Genomic DNA, 26,419 nt, shown 5'->3' with positions numbered 1-26,419 from the left:
TGTATTAAAGTGTTCTTGTCTGGAGGATTTGTTTCTTTTCAAACATGATACAGATCAGCAGAAATATGCACATATAGCTCTGCTGCTAGTGGACCAGGCAAAGTCAGAAGAACATGAAAGCTGGGCGAGACCGAGAGCTACTGCAATATACTGTCAGTAATCTGTTATTAATGGATTTGAAACCTCATTAAGCAAACCCATCCATTTACTAGTAAACATATATATAAAGAATTTCCTGAAAACCAACAAGGGTATTTTACTATCCTTGATGGGCTTTCTACATGAATACACTATTTAACAAAGAGTCACCCTTCAGTTCTATTGGTTTGGGTTATTTTAAAGCTTCAGTTTTCACATATTTTCTTAACTGCTAGTATCAGAAAGACAAATTCCTTCCTCTACTAAAATCGCAGGAAGCCTCAGTGCATTAGTAATCCTAAAGAATTGTACAGCATCTACTTCTTTGCAAAACAATCTTTTTGCCTTTTATCTTCTAGGTAAAAAAGGAAAGAACTGACACAGGAGACCAGATAACAAGAAATTGGTGATTACTACCTTTCCTCCGAAGGTGGTGCTCTTGTTTGCTCCCATGATCTTCTGCATTGGTAAGGGTTTCCTGTAACTGCTGTAGCTTCTCCTGGTTCTGAAGATGTGTCATGCGTAGCTGAGCTCGGAGGTCCTGTATTTCAGAGAGCAAGCTATTCCGGTCTGAGGAGAAAAGGTGCTCTACAACCATCTGCCTCTGTTCCTCCTGAAAGCAAACCAAGTCCCATTAAATCTACAAGACTATTTCCATGTTTTCTACAAGGATAAATCCTAGAGAAACCCTTGCAGTACAAGTTTTATACAGAAGCAACTTCAAATGACTAAGTTCATGCTTCACATTAATGTGCAGTATGCACATGATGCGTATGTTATGCACATAATGCAGTATGTGAACATTAAGTAACAAAGAAAAACCCTGCTTCACTAGCTTCCAAATAGAATAATAGTTACTAATAATAGTTTATACATAATAGTTACTACAAACCATTTGGTCTGAACCTAAAAACTAGATATTATCAGCAAAAAAATCCTAAACAGATTCAGTTAGCTCAATATATATCCTTTGCAAGAGAAGTCTGAAGCTCTAGATGGAATTCTTCTCCTCGTCCCTTTTGTATCAAGCATTTCCTTCTCACTGTCACAATTTTTCTGGATGCCAGCTAAAATGCTTAGTAGGCTTTGTAACACAATATACAAAGTTTGAGAAAAATGGTACCAAATAATAGACTATAAAAGCCTAGTGATCCCACACAATCTGAATTAATGCATGCGACAATTTTTAACAATGGAAGTAATAGAAATGTAAAAATAATTAAAAATTACAGGGGAATAGAAGTGATTTATAAGCATAACACTTTAAGAGTTTTCTTACTTGTTGTTTCACGATGTACTCCAGTTTTTCCACTAATGAACCTTCATCACCAGACCCATGATTGGAGAAGTGAGACTTCAAGTCAATGTGCAACACATTTCTCTCTTTCTCAAACATGCTCTGTACTGCTTGCAGAAGTTCTCCTCTCCAATCAGCAGCAATACCTGAATGTTCCTGTTAAAAGTTATTATTTTTTGAACAGCATCTCTCTCAGCCTCTAACCCACTGTCTTTCATATCATTACTGTGCAAGAATACACCTATCTGTTCATTTAAGCAGACCAGAGGAGTTTAAAGAGGTCCATTCAAATCTCAAAGGAAAAAGCCCCTTGCTCCTCATACATACATACACACACACAAACAGTACATAGCAATATACATTTATAGAACATTTTCATTGTCATACCTTGTCTTCTCTATCTGTCACCTTGCTAAGGTAATCTTTGAGTGACTGTATAGCATCCAGCAAGGCTAAGCCCTCCTTCTGCCACCCCTCCATTGCTGCTCTGGTCTGATGAACATTTTTCAGCTCCCTAAAACCAAACGGACGTTCTGACAAAGCCAATATTTTGCAGCTCTCCTCACATACCATCTTCAGCACAGTCTGAGAAGGCAAAATAAAATTATAATGCATAATATTAGGAAACAGGCATCAGCATCCTGACAGTGTAAGAATACGATGGGATAGCACTAGACAACAAAAGTAAGGTGGCTGTCTGAGACTGTGATACAGATAAAGGCACGTAGGTCTGCCCTGCTACTTGGTATGCTTAATAAAGAATATACATACGTATGTACACACACACAGAGTGAGCTAACAGTTACCAGAGACTTTTTATCTCCTAACAACTGAGGTCAATATTTAAGAATACAGTATATATAAGAATATTGTATTCTTAAATGCTGTATTCACAACATCAAAGTACAAATGGCAGTCTCAGCCAGTGCACCTTGTTGCTGTGTACATCAACACACTAATAAGCAATTAAGCCAAAGGACTGTACTTCATCTTTGTTGTTTCTAAATAGCTAACTTTCCTGGGAATAAATTAAATTCTAATCAAGTCTGAAGCCATGTTACTAAACCCCAGTGATGCCAGAAAACTGAACTATGTATTTAGACAACCTTGGCTTAATTTAGCAGATTATGTACAAATAACATCTCCCAAAATAATCAGTCTGAATAATTTACACAGTGGAAATTGTTTCCTCTGACACTGTCAGGCAAAATAGTCTCTTTTAAATAAATTCCCTGTTCACAATCATGCACAGACGTTTCCTGGTCTCTTTTCAAGGAAGGTCACTGGACATTTAAGACCTTTTCTACATACATCTCATCAGAAATATCCCAGCCTCCATGTGGAGCTGTTCCTTATTGCCACTCAATTTAACAACAACAATAGACAGTACTTTTCATTAACTCTTGATCTTCTTTCTTTGCAGTGTTTTGAATGACTTAACTTTCAAATCAACTTGAGTTGCTTTTCTGTCACTGGAATCAAAATAGTGATTGCTTCAAGGACAAATGCCAAACTAAGAAAACCTTTAGTAAACAACAAAACCACACTAAAGTGTTCAAACTAAACATTCAGTACCAGAATATGCGCTCAGATCTCACAGCCAGTAAAGTCTAGATTGATGATCCACAAAAAGAAACAAACAAAAAAAAATCTGTTTTTTAAGATAAAATAAAATTCACCTCTTCCATGAAGTCTATGAAACTACCTTCTTTGAGAATTATTAATTTTTTTTGATACAGAATCATAGAATGGTTCAACACCCCCTGCCACAGGCATAGTGTTATCTTTCATTAGATCAGGTAGCTCAAAGCCTTGTCCAACCTAATTCCGAACACTTCCAGGGATGGGGCATACACAGCTTCTCTGGGCAACCTGTTCCAGTGTCCCACCACCCTCATCATAAAGAATTTCTTATTACGTCCAACCTAAATCTACCCTCTTTCAGTTTAAAACTCTTGTTCCTTTTCCTGTTACTATAGACCCTGGTAAAAAGCCCCTCTCTGTCTTTTTCATAAGCCTCTTTCATATACTGAAAGGCGACAAGAAGGTAACTCCAGAGACTTCTCTTCTCCATGCTCAACAACCCCAACTCTCTCAGCATCTCTCCACAAGAGAGGTGTTCAGCCCTCAAATAATTTTTGTGGTCCTCCTCTGGACCTGCTCCAACAGGTCCACATCTTTCTTGTGCTGGTGATCCCAGAGTGGATGTGGGGTCCAACCAGAGCAGACTAGAGGGGGAGAATCCCTTCCCTCAACCTGCTGGCCACACTTCTTTTGATGCAGCCCAGGATACAGTTGGCTTTCTAGGCTGCAAGTACAGATTGCTGGCTTATGTCCAATTTTTCATCCACCAGTACCCCCAAGTCCTTCTCCACAGGGCTGCTCTCAACCCCTTCATCCCCCAGCCTATAGCGATATTGGTGGTTGACCCGACCCAGGTGCAGGACCTTGCACTTGGTCTTCTTGAACTTCCCAAGGTTCACATGGGCCCGCTCCTCCAGTCTGTCCAAGTCCCTCTGGATAGCATCCCTTCCTTCAACTAAATCAACTGCAGAACTCAGCTTGGTGCCATTCCAAACTTGTTAAGGGTATACTCAATTCCACTGTCGATATCATTAATGAAGACATTAAATAGTATTGGTCCCAGTACAGACCCTTGAGGGACACTCCTCATTACTGGTTTCCACTTGGACATCGAGCTGTTGACTAACTCTTTAGATACAGCCATCCAGCCAATTCCTTATCCATCTAACAGTCCATCCATCAAATCCATCTCTCTCCAATTTAGAGGCAAGAATGTTGTGGGTGACCATATCAAAGGCCTTACAGAAGCCCAGGTAGATGACATCACTTGCTCTTCCCTTGTCCACCGATACAGTCGCTCCATTGTTGAAGGCCACCAGATTAGTCAGGCATGACTTGCCCCTGGTGAAGCCATGTTGGCTGTATCTAATCACCTTCCTATGTTCCATATGCTTCAATATACGATTCAGGAGGATCCGTTTCATGACCTTACTGGGCACTGAGGTGAATACTTCTCTTTTTAAAAATTGGTGTGATGTTTCCCTTTTCTCCAGTCACTGGGGACTTCATCAGTCTGCCATGAGTTTTCAAAAGTGATGAAGAGTGGCTTGGCAACTAGATCCGCCAGTTCCCTCAGGACTCCAGGATTCATCTCTTCGGGCCCCATGAACTTGTGTATGTCCAGGTTCCTCAGGTGGTCTTGAACCTGATCTTCTCTTACAATGGGACTTTGTTCCTGCAGTTCAGGGACTTAAGTTGTGAGAGGAGTGATTGCTGGTGAAAACTTGGCAAAAAAGTGATTGAGTACCTCAGCCTTGACAGTTGCCACTAGTCCTCCTGTCCTATCACACGTGTGTGCGTCCATACACATTTTGTTTAATCTTTCTTTTCTGTCCAATGTACTTGTAGACGCCCTTTTTATTATTCTTCCTCATGTTCCTTGCCAAATTCCCCTCCAGCTGGGCCTCAGCTCTCCTAATCCCATCTCTACATATCCATGCAGCATCCCTATATTCTTCCCAGGTTATATATCCCTGGTTCCACTGCCTTTGCATTTCCTTCTTGCACTTTAGTTTGACCAAAGGGTCCTTACTCAGCCATCCTTGTCTAGTGCCTTCTTTGCCTGATCTCTTACACATGGGAATCAAAAGCTCTGGTGCTCTAAGAAAGGTGTCCTTAAAGAGCTGCCAGCTCTGTTCTGCTCCTCTATCCCTGAGGGCAGTTTCCCAAGGAGTCCCATCCACAAATTTCTTAAACAACTGAAAGGTTGCTCTCCTAAAATTCAGGGTTCTACTGTGTTTTTCAGACAGCTCTGTACAATCATTTTTTTTTGTTTACATAGAAAGAAACACTGCTGACTCTCCTCCTTTGCCTGATCTCTTCTGAACAGCTTATAGCCATCAGTTGCATCACTCCAATCATGAGATTCGTCTCACCAAGTTTCAGTGACAGCAATCAGATCATAGCTTTCTAGGTGCACAGTGACTTCTAACTCCTCCTGTTTGTTACCCATGCTATGTGTGTTGGTACAGAGGCACTTCAGGCGGGCTGTTGTCTGGGTGACTGGGTCACCTTTTTGGAGGAACAAGCCCCAGTTCCTTTGAGGCATTTCATAGGCATTTCCCTCCTGGTTCCTAATACATCAGCCACCCCTGGCTCTTCTCTGTTCCTAAAAACTCCATCCCCTTCTCCCACTAATTCTACTTTAAAGCTCTCCATATAGGTTTGGCCATTGGTGAAGATACTCTTGTCCCACTTGGTCAGGTGAATCCCACCAGCTCCCAGCAGACCCAGCTTCTCAAAGGTAGATCCATGATCATAGAAACCAAAACCTTGAGTACAGCACCAGCTACATAGCCATGCATTCACTGGCTCGTGCCCTCTGTCCTGGACCCCTTCGTCTGACTGGGAGGACAGAGGAGAATACCACCTGTGCTCCCAATCCTTTTAACATCGTTCCAAGGAACATACAGTCTCTTTTGATGGTTCCAAGTTGCCTTTTTACAGTATTGTTAGACACTACATGAAACAGTAGGAGCAGATGATAACCTGTAATGTTCACCAGGATTGGCAGCCTCTCAGTGATGTCACGAATACAAACTCCTGGTAGGCAGCAGACTTCTCTAGAGAAATTGGATGGCAAATGGGTGCTTCAGTGTCTCTCAGTAAGGAATCTCCAACTACTAATGCTTTATATGCTTTTATGGTGGCACTGGTTCTAATGCAAGTGGGTGGCTGCATCAACTTTGCATGGTTGGCTTTTCCTGGATCATGTCAGTTCCTCAACGTGCTCTTCATTCTCCAGCCCCAGAGCATCACGTCTGTTACAAAGGGGCACGTTAGAAGATGGGGAAAGGTTCTTCCTTCTGCCCCGAGCAGAGATAAAGGTCCAGTCTCCTTCCTGTTGTGAGTCACTTGTGTCAGTCAGCTTGAGTGAATTCAGGCTTACCTTCCCCTTGTACAGCCTTCCTTCATTTTGCTAAGCAAGCTGAAAGAATCTGCTAAAAATTTTAGGAGGCAGCATTCACTTTCTAGGAAGTGTGTATCTTCTAGTTTCTTACTGAAATTTCTTCAAGTATTCAAACTCCTTGTAGCCTACTGTACTCACACACTTCCTTTTCACCAGCCTCACAGATGAGATGATTTGGAGCACTGAATTTCTCCCTTTCACCAGCTGTATTTCCTGGAATGGCTGAGAGCTTGTTCAGCTACAGCACCAAGAGTCCCAGGCATATACTTTTTAAAGCTTGCCTTACTGACTAGAATAAGCAATTGCTGCTTGGTCTTCTGTATATTCTTCATGCTCCTTGAATTGACTCTGAGAGGTCCCTCCACACCTTAAAACAGTGGCATTTCCACAGGTCTCCATCATATCTGAATGAGAGGAATAGGCAGGGGAGCTAACCATGCTTACTTGTGAAACAGCTTTCTGTAAAGCCTCCAGGACAAACCGCTAAATCGCATCAGTCTGCCTTGTAGTGCCACATTCTGGAACGTCACCAGTGCTGTCCTAGCAAAACTTCTAAAATTCTAACACACACAAGCAGGATAAATGTCAGTAAATTTGTCACATGGAAGATGTGAAAATTACTCAAGAACCATGAAGTTGAATTTTAAACCATTACAGAACAGTTTACACTGTAAAGGGAGTAGCTAACTCTATATTACCACTTCATTTTTGCTGTTTCAGTTTTATTTTGCTGGTATGCTTATGTTAATCATATTACCTTCAGCTGTGGTGAAAGTATTTCCTTTTCTCTCACTGATTCCATAACATCTGGAAACATTCCACAGCACTGCAGATAAGCCATGAAACTAGCATCTAGGTGGTCTGATGTTTGTAGCTCCTGCTTTAGTTTAGAGACTGAATTTGAGCTGGTATCTGAAGAAAGAGAGAGCCCCCCACCCCCACAAGTGTTACAAAGATGAAAAGAACTTGAAGCCAGCACAACTGCTTGCAAAATAACTATGATTTATTCTGCTAGTATGAATGCAGGGTTACGTGAACTTAGTTGGTTGAGATCTCAACTAACTTAAACAAGTGAAAAGGTTGCAAGTTGCCTTTAGCAGCACCAGAGGAAGTGCTGCAGTCAAGTCAGGACTCAGTAAAACCCCCTGTAAAGATGAAAAGGTAAAAGACTACTTTCACTGGCACAAATACACAAGTCTTTCTAAACAAACAACCAAGTGACAAAGGCATAGCTTTCAAATAAAAGATCTACAGTAAAAGAAAATGGGAGAAAGAGGAAACGTAATATTTTTATCTTGAAGTTAACAAAAGGTAAAAGGAATCTACAAATAACGTTAAACTTACTGCTGCCATATCCATCGCTCACTGGGTCTATGGCAGACGCTCTTGATCTTATACCATCTTGTAAATCAGGAGGGGTTAAAGTTATATTATCAGCTTCTCTCATCTGCTTGGAAATAATTTTTCACATTAATTTAGTTTCTGAATCCAGGTATAGAGTTTTCTGCATTTATAACAACTTTGTTACTAGTGCAGATTTTAGCAAATGCCTACTTGATCATAGTGTTAGAGATGGCAAATACCACAATGAATGCAACATTGTTGCTCTTTGGAACCCATTCCATCTCTTTTTCTCCCTTTCAATAGTCTTAAGAAACAGACATGTCTTTATAATTAATTCCCTTTCAAGAGCAAGGCACAAAAATATGCAACCGAAGATTAATTTTCTGAAGTACAGACTTTATCTTCCTGTAAAATGATACAGACACAGATATATAAAATATTTCCAAAAAAAGAAAAACCTTTATTCTCCAATTTTGAAAGTGTCTCTTCTAACCCTCAATAACAAATATTTGTAAATGGAGAACTGTTACAGGAAACTGAGTACTGTGGTAGCAAAAGAGTTTTCAGGTTTTAGCTCAATTACTTGCACATGAAGTATTATCACAAATTTATCAGTTACTTCCATGTAGTGTCACTGCAAAAGTACCAGGATTTGAAAAGTCCTCTCAACAGATCTTCTGAGAGCACAAGAGCAATATTTTACTGACACCACATCAGCAGTGTATAGACACGGAGGATGCAAAGCCTGCTGTAAGCAGCTTATTGATTGGTTTTAAGTTTTGGAAGACTGTTTTCAATTATTAGAAGCAGCAGTAAACAGTGTTTTAATACAGTCCAGAATTTGCTCTGCTATCTGACAGTGAGAGAGTGGAACTAACAATTGTACATCCAGAACACCACTGGGCCTACCCCTCTCGGCGTGTAAGTTTATACTACTTGGAGCCAGCGGCCCAAGAGTGATCCAACTGGGACAGAGCTGAGCAGTCTTGTTTAATTAGAATTAAATCAGGCATGAAATATCACTTACCAAAATCATCTTCTCCATATCCTGGTCATCATCAACAGAGTAGGTACTTCCAGAGAAAGCTGGAGATTTTCTATCTACTCCCAATTCCTCACTGCCATTTTCATACAGGTTAGAATAACCCAGCAATACAGAATTATCTTCTTGCATGGATGGCCTGGTGTGGATAATTTCAAAATCTGTGCTTTCCACTTCCGAAAAGGATGTCAGATGAAGCACTGGTTGAAGTTCTGTGCTTATATCTTGCCTTCTCACAATCTCAGGTGAGCCCCATGAAGCCATAGCTGCAATGAAATTCTGGAAACCTCCTGAAGTGTCTTTGCCTATGTTCAAATTATGTTTTGGAGAATCAGGAGTCTGATGAATTTCCAACATTTGCTGGCAATGCTTTTCCATGTCGTGCTCCTCTTCAGAGTTGCTGATCACATCCAATTCCTGAGTCAAGCTATCTTTCTGTGATTGCTTAATCTGAGTTTTTGGATTGATATTTTGAGTTGTCAAGTTAAACATAACTTTATCTTTTCCCTACAATGAAATAACACATATTAATGTTTAACAGAATTCAAATATGATTTTACAAATGGAAAGACATGCATTTAAAAAGATCTTCTCAAATTTAATCGTCATATCTGTTGTTATTCTCATGTTTTACATAAAAGTGATCTGACAGTTTAGTATATTTTATTTGCCAGCTAACCAGGCTTTTTTAATAAGCATATCATTATAGAAGGAAAAAAAAAATATGCACAATAAGCAAATGTATTTCTGCAGAACTGACTTTTGCATCAATCAGAGAAAACAGGACTTTCCTTGTAGCCATGTAGATAACTTGCATACTTTCAAATAAGTACAAATCAAAACTTTTTGCTTTCCTAACTGGACAAGTCTCCTGAACTATCTTAAGGCTTAATTCCTGACTCAGGGCACCAGGAAAAGATGGTTAAGAAGTTTACAGATGGTTCCTACACCTGCCATTTCAATGCAGGAGAAACTGTCGACCACCTGCTTCTAGTCACTGGAGGAAAAAGCAACATGGATTCACATGTCCCATCATGTGAGACACACAACAGCCATACATACCAACATGCTATATCCTAAATTTTGGTACCTTTTAGCATCCTGCTCCCACAGGAATACTCAATCCCTTTTTTATTATTATTTTTCCAAGCATCAAACAACAAACTTAGGTCTCCGCTGATCAGCAACACTGCAGACCATTTCTCAAACTCTGATTCCGTAAAAACAGACACACTAGGTCAGATCAAAGTCTTTCTACCCAACCACCATCTCTGACAGAGGCCAACAGGGAAACACAGCTAGCATGGACAAAACAGGTGTCCATCTTCCTCGGTTCCTGTGATCCTTCCACATAACTAGCTATTTTCCAGCCTAAGGGCTTGGATATCTGAATAGCTACAGAACCTTTCTAGCACCTTTCCCATAGTGTGAGGGCATGGTCACTGACTAGGCCATGGCTAGACTTCCACCTTCAAACTGCAGAGACATCTGAATAATGTCAATACTGTGCCATGGAGTATGCAGCTATATCCCTGCCTACCTTGCTACAAGGCCTCTCATTTAGTCAACATTTCTATAGAAAGAGCTTTCTCTCTAAGTTATGTTCTTTTCTAGGAGCTTAATGCTCTTTTCAACAAGCAGGTGTGTCATAGACACCATGGGAAGGCTGCTGTTGCAGAGCCACTGCTCCAACAAGTCCCATTGCTTGCTCCAGAAGTCAAACCTTCCTGCCTTTCGGCCTCTAAACCTGTTACTCACTCCACCTGGAGGCTGACATCCAAATGCAACATCACTGAACCACATCATGAAAATACCTTTACCCTCATCCTTATAACCTCAGGGATCCAGTGTGGTAGGACTTGCCATCGCCAAGTGATTAAGGAACCCTAAGGCTAGTACCCAACTTGCTGTAATTCCAGGGCTTACTGATGTCATTAGTATAGAAACTCTTAAGGGAAAAGTAGACACAGGTGTGCTCATGGCAAAGGCTGTGCTGCTTCTGTGGCAGAAGGAAGACTCCAGAACATATATTGAGTGTAGCAAGCTGCAGCTTCTCTTCTTATGCCTCCACAACTTATGCAGAAAGTCTAGCTGCCTTTCTCCCTTCACGTTTTTCATCTTCAGTGCCACACTGAAGTGTCTCAAGGCCACCCCCCCAAGCTAGCCCACCCACTGCTTTAAAAGGGGTCACCCATCAGTGATGGTGGTAGCACCTCTCTGATAACATATTTAAGACAGGAACAAAAAACCCTGCACAACTGCAGCTGGAGAGAGGAGTGAGAATATGTGAGAGGAACAGCCCTGCAGACACCAAGGTCAGTGAAGGAAGGAGAGGAGGTGCACCAGGTGCCAGAGCAAAGGTTCCCCTGCAGCCCGTGGCAAAGACCATGGTGAGGCAGGCTGCCCCCCTGCAGCCCATGGAGGTTAGTGGTGGGGCAGATATCCACCTGCAGCCCATGGAGAACCCCACACTGGAGCAGGTGGATGCCCGAAAGAGTCTGTGACCCCGTGGGAAGCCCACGCTGGAGCAGGCTCCTGGCAGGACCTCTGGCCCTGTGGAGAGAGAAGACCACACTGGAGCAGGTTTGCTGGCAGGACTCATGATCCCATCGGGGGCGCCCGCACTGGAGCAGTCTGTTCCTGCAGGACTGCACCCTGTGGAAGGGGCGCACACTGGAGCAGTTCATGAAGAACTACAGCTCACGGGAAAGACTCACGTTGGAGAAGTTTGTGCAGGACTGTCTACCGTGGGAGGGACCCCACACTGGAGCAGGGGAAGAGTGTGAGGAATCTGCCCCCTGAGGAGGAAGAAAGGGCGGAAACAACATGTGATGAACTGACCAGAACCCCCACTCCCCATCCTGTTGCGCTACTGCAAGGGGAAGAGGTAGTAAAAAATCAGAAGTAAAGTTAAGCCCAGGAAGAAGGAGGGGTGGGGGTAAGGTGATTTTAAGATTTGGTTTTATTTCTCATCACCCTACTCTGATTTGATTGGTAATAAATTAAACTGATTTCCTCAAGTCAAGTCTGTTTTGCCTATGATGATGACTGGTAAGTGATCTCTCCCTGTCCTTATCTCAACCCATGAGCCTTTCACTATATTTTCTCTCCCCTGTCCAGCTCTGGAGGGGAGTTGTCAGAGTGGTTTTGGTGGGTACCTGGCATCCAGCCAGGGTCAACCCACCACATTATCCTATAATTTCTTTAAATAAGAAGAGATGGTATTCAAGTATAATTTGAATAATATACATCAGCATAGCTCAAACATAATGGAGGTTTTGTTAGTCTTTCATCTGTTGTTATTACTACATTTTAAAACTCAGAACTGCTTCCTGTTGTGATTGCTGGGCTATGAAGCGAAATGGCAATGTAATATGAAACATTCTGTAACATCACAGTAACTCTGCAAGTATGTTTTTACCATTAGTGATACCAATATTAAAGCTCAGTTGTTTTGCCATATTGGAAATCCAATAATTCAACCTACAGACCATCATTTCTACCTGGTGCTGAAAAGCCATCTTTCCTTCCCATTACAAAGGGGCAAGTAGTACAGCATAAGTCGACTACCTTGAATTTTTATACCCATATCATGCTGCCAGTCAGGACCCCCATTATCTACATAAAACTGACACCTAACTTTTTCCTTTCCTATGCACTCAGAAACTCTTTTCATATGAGTCCTCTTACTAATAACTTACCACCTCTGAAAGCCAACCTTAAAAGACAGTAAGTTGGTATATGACAGACAACTACAGCTCTCTGAAAAACAGGTCATCAAGGTCCTACTGCTTTCCAAAATTGAGTAATTTAATAGGTTATCTGGAGCAAATTGTTCTAGAAAATATTCAGAGTAAATACGAGAAAGAGTCACATTAAATAAAGATTTCTAAAAAAAATATAAGTGACAAAGAATTTTCAAGTAGTTCTCCAAAACAGCCATAAAGCATGGAAACATAGTCCTAGTAGCCCTTGGTGGGTTTGACATCCCTAAGAAAACGCAATTTTTGGAACTGTCCGCTAAACACATAACAATGAACTACACAAGCCTGGCAAAACAGAAGTTGAGGGCCAGAGACAGAAGCTGAGACAGAGAAGCACTTGTTTTATGACTATATCCTTGAGGAGAGCTGAGAGACTGATCAAAGCAAACATCCTGACCCATAAGCCACTGAGAACAGGGTGATAAAGTGTATAGTCAAGGAGAACAACTAATTAGGATATAGATAAGAACTAAAACAAAATGCCCAGTAGGGGAACTATCCTCATTATAATGCTAAAAATCAGGCCCATAGGCCAGAAACACCCCACAACCCCCCAGTAAATCCCTTAATCCATGAGCATGCATAGTAAATTAAAAAAAGTTAGCTGTACCCTCACATCCAAGCAAGACAGAAATTAACCAATAATTAGCTGGGGGGTGTGAATATTAGCTGTAATTGACACATTTAACTGTAAAAATGCCTTGTAGTTTCTCAGCGTGGGGTGCTGGATTTGTGGATTACCACCTAGCACCACTCTTTGCATAAAAATGACTTGAATAAAATACCTCTGCTCTGCGTATAGTTTGGCATTTTGCACACCGGGCAAACAAACCTGCTTTTTGGACAGCAGGTTGACCGTGGCTGGCTGCCAGATGCCCATCCAGCTTCTCCCTCACTCTCACTTGATCTCAACAGATCAAGGGGAGAAAATAAGATGGAAAGGGCTTGTGGGTAGAGATGAAGATTGGGATATCACTTACTAACGACTTTCATGGGCAAAATGGACTTGACTTGGGGAAAATGTATTTAATTTATTGCCATTAAAAAGAGTTGGATGGCAAGAAACAAAAGACAAACACCAAAACAGAGCCCCCCCACCCCTGCCTTTTCTCCCAAGGCTCAACTTCACTCCTTCATTCCAAACTCCTCTATCTACTCCCCTGCAGTGGGGATAGCTGCTTCAGCATGGCCTCTTCCATGGGCTGTTTCTCACACTTTTTTTCCCCCTCACTCCTCACTAGCCTTGCAGTGTTTTATCCGTTCTTAAATATGTTTTCACAGCGGTGCCACTGTGGCTGACAGGCACGTCACATCGCTGATGGGCTTAGCTGCAGTGGAAGTAGCTGTGTCCAGCATGGAGAAATCCCGGCCTTTTCTCATAGAGGTGCCCCTGCAGCACCCCACTGCCAACACCTTGCCACCTCCACCCAATACAGACCTTAGGATCCATGCCTAAAAACATAACCAGTTCAGAAAAACTTATTGTATTAGGTTTCCACACATTCTTGCCCTGTTCTTAGGCCTTCCAGGCATCTACCTCTAGCCACTGCTGGAGAAAGCACACAAAGACAGACAGACCCTTCAACTGACTCACCACAGCCATTTTTGTGCCACAGTATTCATCTTCACCCTTTCTTACTGTACTGAAAATGATAAACTATAGGGCTTTATATGACAAAATTGGATTATTTTAAAAAACAAATAATACTATTAAACAAATCACAGACCAGTTTATCAGTAGGGGAAGCCAGTACTGGAAATGACTGATCAACATTTACTTCTAGTTCTTTCAATTCCTCCACTCCTTTTTTAAGGGCTTCACTTTTTCTTTCTCTCTGGCAGAACGGTTTGAGAAGGTTAGTCTCTTCATGATCACGCTGCTCCTTTGGCTTGTACAACTCCAACTGTGAAATAAGTTCACCTCTTTCCAGTCGTAAGGTTTCAAGCTCTTTCACATATGTCTCAATCTGATCTTTCAGTTTTGCAGTGCTACCTTGCAGTTCATCGATTTCTCTCTGATAAGCTACTTCTTTCTGATTCAATGCTTGCACCTGGAAATCAAGTCTAGAAACTTCTAACTGAAGACTATAAACATCTTGAGCCTGACTTGCATCTCTCTTTTCCAACTCTGTTTGAAGCTCTGCTGCCTTTTTTAAGTACTGCAACTTGCTTGTATCAGCTTCCCTTCGATCTGCCATTGTCTTCATTTGCATATCTTTCTCTAGAATATCTGTCCCCCTTTCTCTCACAGTATCTTCAAATTCATGAATATGAGAAGTCGTCATCCTTGCTTCAACCTTTCTCTGAGAAAAACTCTGGAAAAGGCTGTGCTCTTCCTGAAGTGCGCTGTACTGTGTTCTCAGAGAGGTCAGCTCTGCAACATGCTGCTCTGATGACTCTCGTAATTTTTGGCATTTTTTCTCCAAAATTCCCACTTCCATATTGAACTGTGATTCCTTCTTTTCCAGTTGCTGCTGCAGAGCTTCTCTAGCAGTTGAGACAAACTCTAGTTCCTCCTGAAGTTCTCTCACTTTGGAGAGTAGCAATGCATTTCTTCTATTTGGATCAATATCACCCTGACAATCTACCAGTCCCTTCTTCAACTCATTCTGAAGGTTTTCCACTGGCTTTCCTAATGGAAGTTGATAGACATCATCCTGGTTGTCACTAACTTCATGATATACTGGTGCAAATTGTGCCAGCTCTTTTTGAAGCTTCTCAATTACTCCATGGAGTTGCTCTACCTCTTCATCTTTGTCCTTATGCAGCCTTTCCTGGTCACCACGAAGGTGCTCGACAAGTGATCTGAGTTCTTCAATTTCAGATTTTTGGTCTTCCACAACCTGAGCAAAAAGATAAGGTCTGAACATTACCGTATGTAGGCAGAATTACTATTGCACATAGAGTGTAAATTATATTTTTCTTCTGAATAATGCAGGCATTAAAATCACACATTTAACAGCAGGAAGAATTGCACCCTTCAGTAGCAGCTGCTCAGAATACTCTCTACTTTCTTGAGAGAATTATCAATCAGATTTCATTTACAATAAGAGTCTGCACACCTTGCTTCCCTCAAAAATCAAGCAATGAACATATAGTAAGTACTCTTACTTTATTCTCTAAAGTCTTCTCTAGCTCGTGCTGGAGCCTCTTAATCTGCTCATTCAAATGATTGATTTCTTGGTTCTTTTCTTCAAGCAGTGCTTCTGGGAATGACAAAGCTGAGGAATCACTAATACCCAGGTCTTCATTTTGCTTCACATGAAGTTTTGTTAGATCCTCCTGATAAGGAAAAACACCAGTCTCATAAGAAAGGACTTACTTTCTCTCCCAACCTAATGGCAGAACAGAACTAAGGGCTTTATTTAAACATTCTCCTCCTTACTATAATGTTAAAAAACTCAAGAACACAACTCCAGCTGATATTTTTAGATTTCTACCACTGGATTAGATTGCCACATTTCTCAACTTTCAGTGTAAGAGATGAACACTCTAGTTGCCAGACTGACAACTAAGCAGTTTTCTAACTCGTAACATTTGGTACGGCTGTAGAGGTCATGAATGCACACAAAACTGTGTAGTGTTTACTACATGACAACACTCAAGTTCATAATCTGTTAGGGCTATGTAAAAAAAAAAAAAAATCTATTTACTTAAATCAAATGACTAGATAATGCCATAACTGTAAATCTGGAGTATGAAGGGGGTTTTGTTCTATGATAACCAGCATTAGCCTTGTAACAGTAATGCAATAATCCCTTGACAAGAAAAACAAATTAAGTATCTCTTTATAGCATCACAAGATGAAGACCACAACACTCAAGAGGAGGTGTCTGAAGTTTGAGCTGGTACACACTAAAGCTAAGGAAACCTACCTTCAGGTGTGTGTTCTTGAACTGAAGAAGGCTGATGCTGGAAGTGCTAAGGTTTTTCTGCATCTCTAACTGCAAGTTCAGCTGAAATATCTCCTCATTTTTACTCATCAGATTATCTTTATATTGTTCTAGTTGGTTTAACAGGTCTGCAATCTGAAAAAAAAAAAAAAAAAGAAGGAAATGCAAAGTTCTTCCAACTAGGTCCTCTTATTTAAGCAGAAAAGATAAAACTTCATTCAGATTTACTGAGAGCAGGTAACTTCAGCAAATTCTAAGATTTTAACTCTTTCTAATTAGTTTGTATTAATGAAATACTTGGACATAAAAAAAGACTAAGAAGCTAGTGTTCCAGCTCCTCAGCTAGGAAACCAAAGGACAAACAAAACCCAAAACAAACAAACCCACCTCTCAACTCCTGCCCACCCCAACCTAAAACAAAAACCCTAACTGCTCATAAAAGATATGTTAATCTATGTTCTGAATAATCAAGCTTTGACCAGTGATGTTATTTGACATAACAATAGCAGACATTAGCATCTGATGTCTAATGTAATCACAAGCAGTTAACATAATCGTCGTTTTCTTCCTCCTAGAAGACAGAAATCAGCACTGCAGTGCTAATCTCAGTAACACAGCAATCAAAAAAAGTTCTCACCATTGGCTCCTTCAAACTGTGCAAGAGTCAATAATTACACACTTCTCTGTTTGTAGCTGTTTGAAAGCTTCAGAGCAGAGAGCTATTTGGAAACACTGATCTTGCCATCCACAGATTTTCATTTTCAAAGTTTCTATATCTCACTAGCTGCTACCTTTTAAGGCATGAGAAAAAGGCTTAGTGTCTCCTGAAATCAGACTTCAGAAGAGACAAAGGAACTTCCATCTGTTGAGAGCTTAGCTTTTATCTTAATGCTCTTGAAATAACGGTGTATAGTTAACTGAAGAATCACCCACGTTTTTCTTCTTTGTGCATCCTAAGCTGGACTATATGTTTGTATATTACAGATTCTATAATACTTATCATAGAACCATAGAGTCATCATAGAATCATAGAACCAGTAAGGTTGGAGAAGACCTCTAGGATCATCAAGTTCAACCCAACACCCCCATGCCTCCTAAACCATGCCCGAAGCACCACATCTACATGACTTTTAAGTACCTCCAGGGATGGAGACTCCACCACCTCCCTAGGCAGCCTGTTCCAATGCCTGACCACCCTTTCAGTAAAGAAATTTTTCCTAATGTCCAACCTAAACTTCCCCTGGCACAGCTTGAGGCCTTTTCCTCTCATTCTATTGCTAGTTACTTGGGAGAAGAGACCAACACCCACCTCACTACAGCCTCCTTTCTGGTAGTTGTAGAGAGTGGTAAGGTCTCCCTTCAGCCTCCTCGTCTCCAGGCTAAACAACCCCAGCTCCCTCAACCTCTCCTCATAAGACTTGCTATCTAGACCCTTCACCAACTTCGTTGCCCTTCTCTGGACACGCTCCAGCACCTCAATGTCTTTCATGTAGTGAGGGGCCCAAAACTGAACACAGTACTCCAGGTGCAGCCTCACCAGTGCCAAGTACAGGGGCACAATCGCTTCCCTACTCCTGCTGGCCACACTATTCCTGACACAAGCCAGGATGCTGTGGGCCTTCTTGGCCACCTGGGCACACTGCTGGCTCATGTCCAGCCAGCTGTCAACCAACACCCCCAGGTCCTTCTCTGCCAGGCAGCTCTCCAGCCACTCTTCCCCAAGCCTGTAGCATTGCATGGGGTTGTTGTGACCGAAGTGTAGGACCTGGCACTTGGCCTTGTTGAATCTCATACCGTTGGCTCCGGCCCAACGATCCAGCCTGTCCAGGTCCCTCTGTAGAACCTTTCTACCCTCGAGTTCATGCTGAACCCTTCCAAGGTCAGACAGGAGGGCTGATTTACACTGGCACTTGACCTTGTTAAACCTCATCCAATTGGCCCCAGCCTGTCAATCCAGCCCATCCAGATCCCTCTGCAGAGCCTTTCTGCCCTCAAGCAGATTGACTCTCCTGCCCAACTTGGTGTCATCTGCAAACTTACTGAGGGTGCACTCGATCCGCTCATTCACATCATTGATAAAGATATTAAACAAGACTGGCTCCAACACTGAGCCCTGGGGAACCCCGCTCGTGACTGGCCACCAACTGGATTTAGCTCCATTCACCAGGACTCTCTGGGCTTGGCCATCCAGCCAGTTTTTTACCCAGTGAAGAGTACACCCATCCAAGCCATGAGCCGCCAGCTTCTCTAGAAAGCTACTGTGGGAGACAGTATCAAAGGCTTTACTAATGTCCAGGTAGACAACATCCACAGCCTTTCCCTCATCCACTAGGCAGGTCACTTGGTCAAAGAAGGAGATCAAGTTGGTCAGGCAAGACATGCCTTATCGTGAAGCCATGCTGACTGGGCCTGTTGCCCTGGTTGCCCTGCACATGCCTGGTCAGCTCACTCAGGATGAACCACCCTATAACCTTCCCCGGTGCCAAATTCGGGCTGACAGTCCTGTAGCTCCCCAGGTCCTCCTTCTGGCCCTTCTTGTACATGGGTGTCACATCGGCAAACCTCCAGTCATGTGGCACCTCCCCTGTTAACCAGGACTGGTGGTAAGTGATGAGAGTGGCTTAGCGAGCTTCTTTGCCAGCTCCCTCAGTACTATCAGGTGAATCCCATCTGGCCCCATAGACTTGTGAGTGTCCCGGTGGAGCAGCAGGTCCTAAACTGCTTCCTCCTGGATTATAGGGGGTTAATTCTGCAATCACAGAATCACAGAATGGTAGGGGTTGGAAGGGACCTCTGGAGGTCATCTCATCCAACCCCCCTGCTTGAGCAGGCACACCTAAAGCAAGGGGGCACAGGAATGCATCCAAGCAGGTTTTGAATGTCTCCAGGGAAGGAGACTCCACAACCTCCTTGGGCAGCCTGTGCCACTGCTCTGTCACCCTCACAGGAAAGAAGTTTTTTCCTCATATTGAGGTGGAACTTGCTGTGTTCCAACTTGCGCCCATTGCCCCTTGTCCCATCATTGGGCACTATTGAAAAGAGCCTAGTCCCATCCTCCTGACACCCACCCTTTAGATATTTATAAGCATTGGTATGATCCCCCCTCAGTCTTCTCCAGGCTGAACAAACCCAAGTCTCTCAGCATTTCCTCATAAGGGAGATGCTCCAGTCCCCTGGTCATCTTCATGGCTCTCCGCTGGACTTGCTCAAGCAGTTCTGCATCCTTCTTAACTGGGGACCCAAAACTGGACACAGTACTCCAAATGTGGTCTCACCAGGGCAGGGGAGAGGGGGAGGATAACCTCTCTCGATCTGCTGGCCACACGCCTTTTAATGCATCCCAGCATACCATTGGCCTTCTTGGCCACAAGGGCACATTGCTGGCTCAGGGTCAGCTGCTTGTCCATCAGCACTCCCAGGTCCTTCTCAACAGAGCCACTTTCTAGTATTTCAGCCCCCAGCCTGTACTGGTGCATGGGGTTGTTCCTCCCCAGGTGCAGGACCTTGCCCTTGCTCTTGTTGAATTTCATCAGGTTCCCCTCGGCCCAGCTCTCCAGCCTGTCCAGGTCTCGTTGGATGGCAGCACGGCCTTCTGGTGTATCAGCCACTCCTCCCAGCTTGGTATCGTCAGCAAACTTGCTGAGGTTACACTCTATCCCATCATCCAGGTCATTGATGAATATATTAAACAGGACTGGACCCAGCATGGACCTCTGGGGAACACCACTAGTGACAGGCCTCCATCCAGACTCTGCTCCATTGATCACGACCCTCTGAGTTCTGTTGTTGAGCCAGTTCTCTACCCACCTCACTGTCCACTCATCCAACCCACACCTCCTTAGCCTGCCTGTGAGGAGGCTATGGAAGACAGTGTCAAATGCCTTACTGAAGTTGAGATAGACAACATCCACTGCTCTCCCTTCGTCGACCCAGCCAGTCATGCCATTGTAGAAGGCTATCAGGTTGGTCAAGCATGATCTCCCCTTAGTGAACCCATGCTGACTACTTTTGATAACCTTCTTGCCCTCTACGTGCCTGCAGATGACCTCCAGGATGAACTGCTTCACCACCTTTCCAGGGACAGAGGTGAGGCTGACTGGCCTATAGTTCCCCAGGTCCTCCTTCTTACCCTTTTTGAAGATGGGAGCGACATTTGCTGTCCTCCAGTCCTCGGGTACCTCTCCTGTCCTCCACAACCTTTCAAAGATCACGGAGAGTGGCTCAGCAAGAACATCCGCCAGCTCCCTCATCACTCACGGGTGCATCCCATCGGGGACCATGGATTTGCGAGGATCCAGTTTGCATAGGTGATCTCTGACCCAGTCTTTCTCAACCAATGGTAAGTCTACCTTTGTCCCAATTTGTCCTCTCTCCTCTGGGGGCTGAGGTGCCCGAGGGCCAGCCTTAGCAGTAAAGACCGAGGCAAAGAAGGCATTCAGTAAATCCACCTTCTCCGCATTCTGCGTTACCAGGGCCCCTTCCTTGTTCAGCAGTGGGCCCACTGTATCCCCAGTCTTCCTTTTACTGCTGGTTATTTAAAGAAGCCCTTCTTGTTATCTTTGACATGCATTGCCAGATTTAATTCCAAGTGGGCCTTGGCTTTCCTCGTCGCATCTCTGCACACCCTGACAACATTCCTGTATTCCTCCCAAGTGGCCAGTCCCTTTTTCCACATACTGTGAACCTCCTTCTTCCTCCATTTGAGTCTCTCTAAAAGCTCTTCGCTCATCCGTGCAGGTCTCCTGGCTCCTCTGACTGACTACTTCCTCCTGGGGATGCACTTATCTTGAGCTTGGAGGAAGTGGTCCTTGAATACTGTCCAGCTTTCTTGGGCCCCCCTGCCTTCCAGAGCCCTAGCCCATGGGATTCCTCCTAGCAGGTCTTTGAAGAGGCCAAAGTTGGCCCTCTTGAAGTCCAAGGTTGTAACCCGACTCACAGCCCTGCTTCTACCTCGCAGTATCCTAAACTCAACCATCTCATGGTCACTGCAGCCAAGGCTACTCCCAACTCTCACATCCTCAACCAGCCCTTCCTTGTTTGTTAGGATACGGTCGAGCAGCACATCTTGCCTCGTTGGCTCCTCCACCACCTGCATCAAAAAGTTCTCCTCGATGCTCTGCAGGAACCTTCTGGATCGTGCATGGCTTGCCGTGTTGCTTTTCCAGCAAATACCAGGGTGGCTGAAATCTCCCATGAGGACCAGGGCCTGCGATTGCGAGGCTACTTCCAGCTGTCTGTAGAAGGCTTCACCAACTTCCTCTTCTTGATCAGGTGGCCTGTAGTAAACGCCCACAACAGTATCACCCATATTTGGCTGTCCCTTAATTTTAACCCACAAGCTCTCAACCTGTTCTCCTTCCACTCCAAGGCAGAGCTCGATATAACCCAGTTGCTCCCTCACATAAAGAGCAAGTCCCCCACCTCGCCTTGCTAGTCGGTCTTTCCTGAAAAGCCTGTAGCCATCCATGACCACATTCCAGTCATGTGAGCTATCCCACCATGTCTCTGTGATTGCAGTGAGATCATGGCCCTGTGACTGCACACAGACCTCTAGATCCTCCTGTTTATTCTCCATGCTGCGTGCATTGGTGTACAGGCGTTTCAGAAAGGTGCTTGAGCACACAGGTTTCTCCGGAGGGTTGTACGAGGACCCACTACAGCTATGCAAACCCTTGAGGTGGTTGGTCTGCTGGTTGCCATCACATGAAGCCACCATGGCACCTTTATCACTGCTCAGGTTGTCCTGTCTTACTCCCCCATTGTGTGTGGTAGCATTAGCATTGGTAGTTTGTCCCCCTCCCCCCAGGTTCCTCAGTTTAAAGCCCTCCTCACCAAGTTTGCCAGCCTGATGCCAAAGATTCCCTTGCCCCTTCCAGAGAGGTGGACTCCATCCCTCCCTAGCAGTCTATGGTTGCTGAAGAACGTCCCATTGTCATAAAAGCCAAAACCCTCATGTCGACACCAGCCACGTAACCAGGATTTGATTTGTATTATTTGCCTATTTCTAGTCACCCATTTTTCTCCAACAGGCAGTATGGAGAAGATGATGACTTGGGCACCAATATTTTTCACTTGCTTTCCCAGAGCTTTATAGTCTTGCTCAGTTCTGCCCAGACGCTGGCCTGCAGCGTCATGTGTGCCCACATGGAAGAGTAGAAAAGGATAGTAATCAGTGCTTTTAACAAGGTGTGGCACCTTCTCAGTGACTTCTTGGATCTTAGCTCCTGGAAGACAGCAAACCTCTCGTGACTCCCTGTCAGGTCGGCAGATGGGTGCCTCAGTGCCTTTTAACAGAGAGTCACCCTCTGCGAGCACTCATCTCTTCTTTTTGCAGTATCTACTCTGTGCTGCTGGTACAGTTGCACCTTGTGGACCTTGCTCGTGGGTGTCTGCAGTAGCTAAAGCTACAAATCTGTTGCTGGTGGTGATAATGGGAGGTGGGGGCTGAGGCAGAGCCCTGCTATTGCGGGTCACCAGGGTCCAAGGTGCCCCCTCCTTCTCAGTCTTGTCTGCTATAGGGGCCGCCTATCTATCTCTGCCTCAGTTCTACTAATATTAATATTACTCAGCCTTCTAACTGCCTCCTGCAACTCAGCCACCTTATGCAGGTACTTACCTTCTCACCAGGCGAGGGGTTGGGGCACACGTTGCAACCTACCATCCGTATTGAACCCTCCAGATCTGTCTGGGTGGATGCGTCAGACCCCTCTGGGGCTTTTGCCATGGTAACGCTGGTATTCGCTCTGCAGTGAGTGCTCACCATCCCGGCAGAGACCTAGATCTAGAGAGCTTCCCCGGCTGTGGGCCTACAAGCGGGATGCAGCACCCTCCCTGCTCACTCTGCCTGCATGAACTGCTGTGTAAACTGACGCACCACACCCTTTCTGACACGCCACACCCTGTTTGCTTGTCCTATTCACTGCACTCCTGGTTGCTCGCGCTCCCTGGGGCCATTTAAATCTCCCGCAGTTGCTCGTGGCAATGCCCAGGCGGTGTCAGCCTCCCTCTAGAGGCCTGCCGGGCAGCTCTGCGCTTCCTCGGGCTTTCCTGGCTCCGGGAAACCCCTTGTCTGCCCCAATCCAGCACTAGCCGTGGAACTTACTGTTGCTGCTGCTGTGTTCGTCACGCAATCTGTCCCTGCCTTCCAGCTCCAGGGGCTGAATACCCTGGGGTAACTGGTTTGATATTTAAAGACTGAGGCAAAGAAGCCATTTAGTATCTCGGCCTTTTCCTCATCCTCAGTTGCAATGTTCCCCTCTGCGTCCAATAGAGGATAGAGACACTCTTCGATTCTCTTTTTGTTGTTAATATATTTGTAAAAACATTTTTTGTTATCCCTTACACAGTGGCCAGGTTGAGTTCTAGCTGCGCTTTTGCTTGCCTAATTTTCTCCCTGCAAAACCTAACAAGGCCTTTGTACTCTTCTTGTGTTACCTGCCCCTTCTTCCAAAAGCAGTAGACTCTCCTTTTTTCCCTGAGTGTCAGCAGAAGCTCCCTGTTCAGCCAGGCTGGTCATCTTCCCTGCCTGTTCGTCTTGCAGCACTTGGGGACAGCCTGCTCCTGCGCCTGCAAGACCTCCTTCCTGAAGAAAGCTCACCCTTCCTGGACTCCTTTGCCCTTCAGGACTTCCTTTTAAGGGACTCTCCCAACCAGCACCCTGAACAGGACAAAGTCTGCCCTCCAGAAGTCCATGGAGTGGTTCTGATGACCCCTCTTTTTACTTCGCCAAGTATTGAGAACTCAATCATATCATGGTCGCTAAGCCCAAGAAGGCCTCTGACCACCACATCTCCCACCAGTCCTTCTCTGTTTGTGAACAGGAGGTCATCATCATTCAAGCAAGACATCTCCCCTGCTAGGTTCACTTACCAGCTATGTGAGGAAGTTATCTTCCACACACTCCAGGCACCTCCTAGACTGTTTCTTCTCTACTGTGCTGTATTTCCAGCAGGCATCTGGTAAACTGAAGTCCCCCATGAGAACAAGGGCAACCGATTGTGCTGCTTCCTCCAGCTGATTATAGAACACCTCATCTACCTCTTCATCCTGGTTGGGTGGTCTATAACAGACCCCCAGCAGGATATCTGCCTTGTTGGCCTTCCCCTCGTCCTTACCCATAAACACTCGACCTTATCAAAGTCACTAAGCTCTATGCAGTCGAAGCACTCCCTAACATATAGGGCCACCCCACCACCTCTCTTTCCCTGCCTATCCCTTCTGAAGAGCTTATAGCTATCCATTGCAGCACTCCAGTCGTGAGAGTCATCCCACCAGGTCTCTGTAACGGCAACTAAGTCATAGCTATCCCGCTGCACAATGGCTTCCAGTTCTTCCTGTTTGTTGCCCATACTGCGTGCATTGGTGTAGATGCGCTTGAGCTGGGCTATCAGTTTTACCCCCAACCCTGGCACACCACCCCTAGGCTCTTCTCTGGTGGGCCTGGCTACATCCCCTTCCTCCTTCAAACCTAGTTTAAAGCCCCCTCGATGAGCCCTACCAACTCATTTGCAAGAATCCTTTTCCCCCTTTGAGACAGCTGAACTCCATCTGCTGCCAGCAGGCCCGGTGCCATATAAACCTCCTCCTGATCAAAAAACCCAAAATTCCACCAATGGCACCAGCCTCTGAGCCACATGTTAGTCAGATGAGTTCTCCTGTTCCTTTCAGTATTGTTCTTCCCTGCCACTGACGGCACTGAGGAAAACGCTATCTGCGCTCCCAATCCTTCAAGCAGTCAGCCCAGTGCCCTGAAGTCCCTTTTGATTGCTCTTGGGCTTCTCTCCACAACCTCACCACTGCCCACCTGCACAACCAAGGGCGGGTAGATTACTCTGATTACAGAGGGCCATACCAGACCAGGGAGTTTCCTAGTAACATCTCCGACCCAAGCCCCAGGGAGGCAGACTTCCCTGTGGGATGGGTCTGGTTGGCATATTGGGCCCTCTGTCCCCCTCAGAAGGGAATCACCTACACCAATTACCCTCCTTTTCTTTTTAACAGGGGCTTCCATAATGCATGGGCTGACCAACTCTCCCTAAGCAACCCCCTGAATGGACCTTCACCTAGATCCTCATTTGCCTGACCCTCAGAAGTTCCAGAGCCCCATATCTGTTGTGTAGGGGCAGCTGGGAAGGTCAGGGAGGCCGGGAAGGGATTTGCCTGCTACCCCGAGCAGGGACCTGTTTCCATTCCCCCTCCCCATCTTTTAGGTTCCCTCCTTCTGCTTGGTGTCAAGAGGGTAGGGGATCCTCTGCTTCTTGTGGAGCCTCCATCTGCTGCCTTGACCCTGGGGATGATAGGGTGCAGCTCCACCAATCTATCTTCCTCTCACACTCCCTGATGTTCCTTAACCTTTCCAATTCCTCCTTCAGCTCTGCCACCAGGCAGAGTAGATCATCCATCTGGTCACACCTCAAGCAGCTGCTGTCTTTACTGTCCTCTGATGTGAGTGCCAGGCTCCCTGCAGCCGGAGACCTGGGCAGATGCGTGTTTGTGTGGGGGCTCCGTCTGAGTCTCCACATTCCTTCTGGCAGTAATATTCTTATGTAATATTGCCTAGAGATACAGCAGAGGGGTGTGTGTGTATGTATCTGTGTGTGTAAATCAAAAAAACCCACTAAATAATGTGACCAATTACACTGTGTTTCAGCTTATCTTGGCACAAGAATTCATCAGTAACACTCTCTGGCTCACAAAATAGAGGTGGTCAGATGACACCATTATCACTAATTGTCCTTTCTGTTCTCAAAGGAATCGCTCACTCTCAAAGTGAAACAAAAGGATATCTACTGTCTGCTCTACTTCAACTTTGGAAGGAAAGGAAAATCAGTTTACAACAGATATTGATCAGTCTCAAAAGCTGATGTGAATAATCACAAGACAGTTTCCAGTGGGAGGGGAGATGGTCAGACAGGGCGATGACAAAATAGACAAAGCAAGAAAAAAGGT

General features: G+C 44.6%; 1 protein-coding gene across 8 annotated transcripts in view; it reads right to left on the bottom strand.

Annotated features, from left to right (window-relative positions):
• Positions 1-26,419, bottom strand: part of PCNT (pericentrin) — a 114,275-nt gene that overhangs the window by 21,705 nt on the left and 66,151 nt on the right. For 3 of the 8 annotated variants that reach the window (XM_064452241.1, XM_064452245.1, XM_064452247.1), the window contains 9 exons: positions 16,454-16,606; positions 15,690-15,860; positions 14,306-15,421; positions 8,800-9,321; positions 7,773-7,875; positions 7,186-7,340; positions 1,823-2,020; positions 1,418-1,591; positions 556-751 (listed from right to left, as the gene is read on the bottom strand). In XM_064452241.1, coding sequence (XP_064308311.1) covers positions 556-751; positions 1,418-1,591; positions 1,823-2,020; positions 7,186-7,340; positions 7,773-7,875; positions 8,800-9,321; positions 14,306-15,421; positions 15,690-15,860; positions 16,454-16,606 — 2,788 coding nt within the window. Of the gene's footprint in view, positions 1-555; positions 752-1,417; positions 1,592-1,822; positions 2,021-7,185; positions 7,341-7,772; positions 7,879-8,799; positions 9,322-14,305; positions 15,422-15,683; positions 15,861-16,453; positions 16,607-26,419 lie in introns of all 8 variants that reach the window. The other 5 variants (XM_064452242.1, XM_064452243.1, XM_064452244.1 and 2 more) reach the window with 2 other exon arrangements.

Source organism: Phalacrocorax carbo, chromosome 5, assembly GCF_963921805.1.
Source record: "Phalacrocorax carbo chromosome 5, bPhaCar2.1, whole genome shotgun sequence".
Taxonomy (NCBI): Eukaryota; Metazoa; Chordata; class Aves; order Suliformes; family Phalacrocoracidae; genus Phalacrocorax; species Phalacrocorax carbo.
Note: the sequence above shows the minus strand (reverse complement) of the source record. Positions and strands in the feature narration are given on the sequence as shown.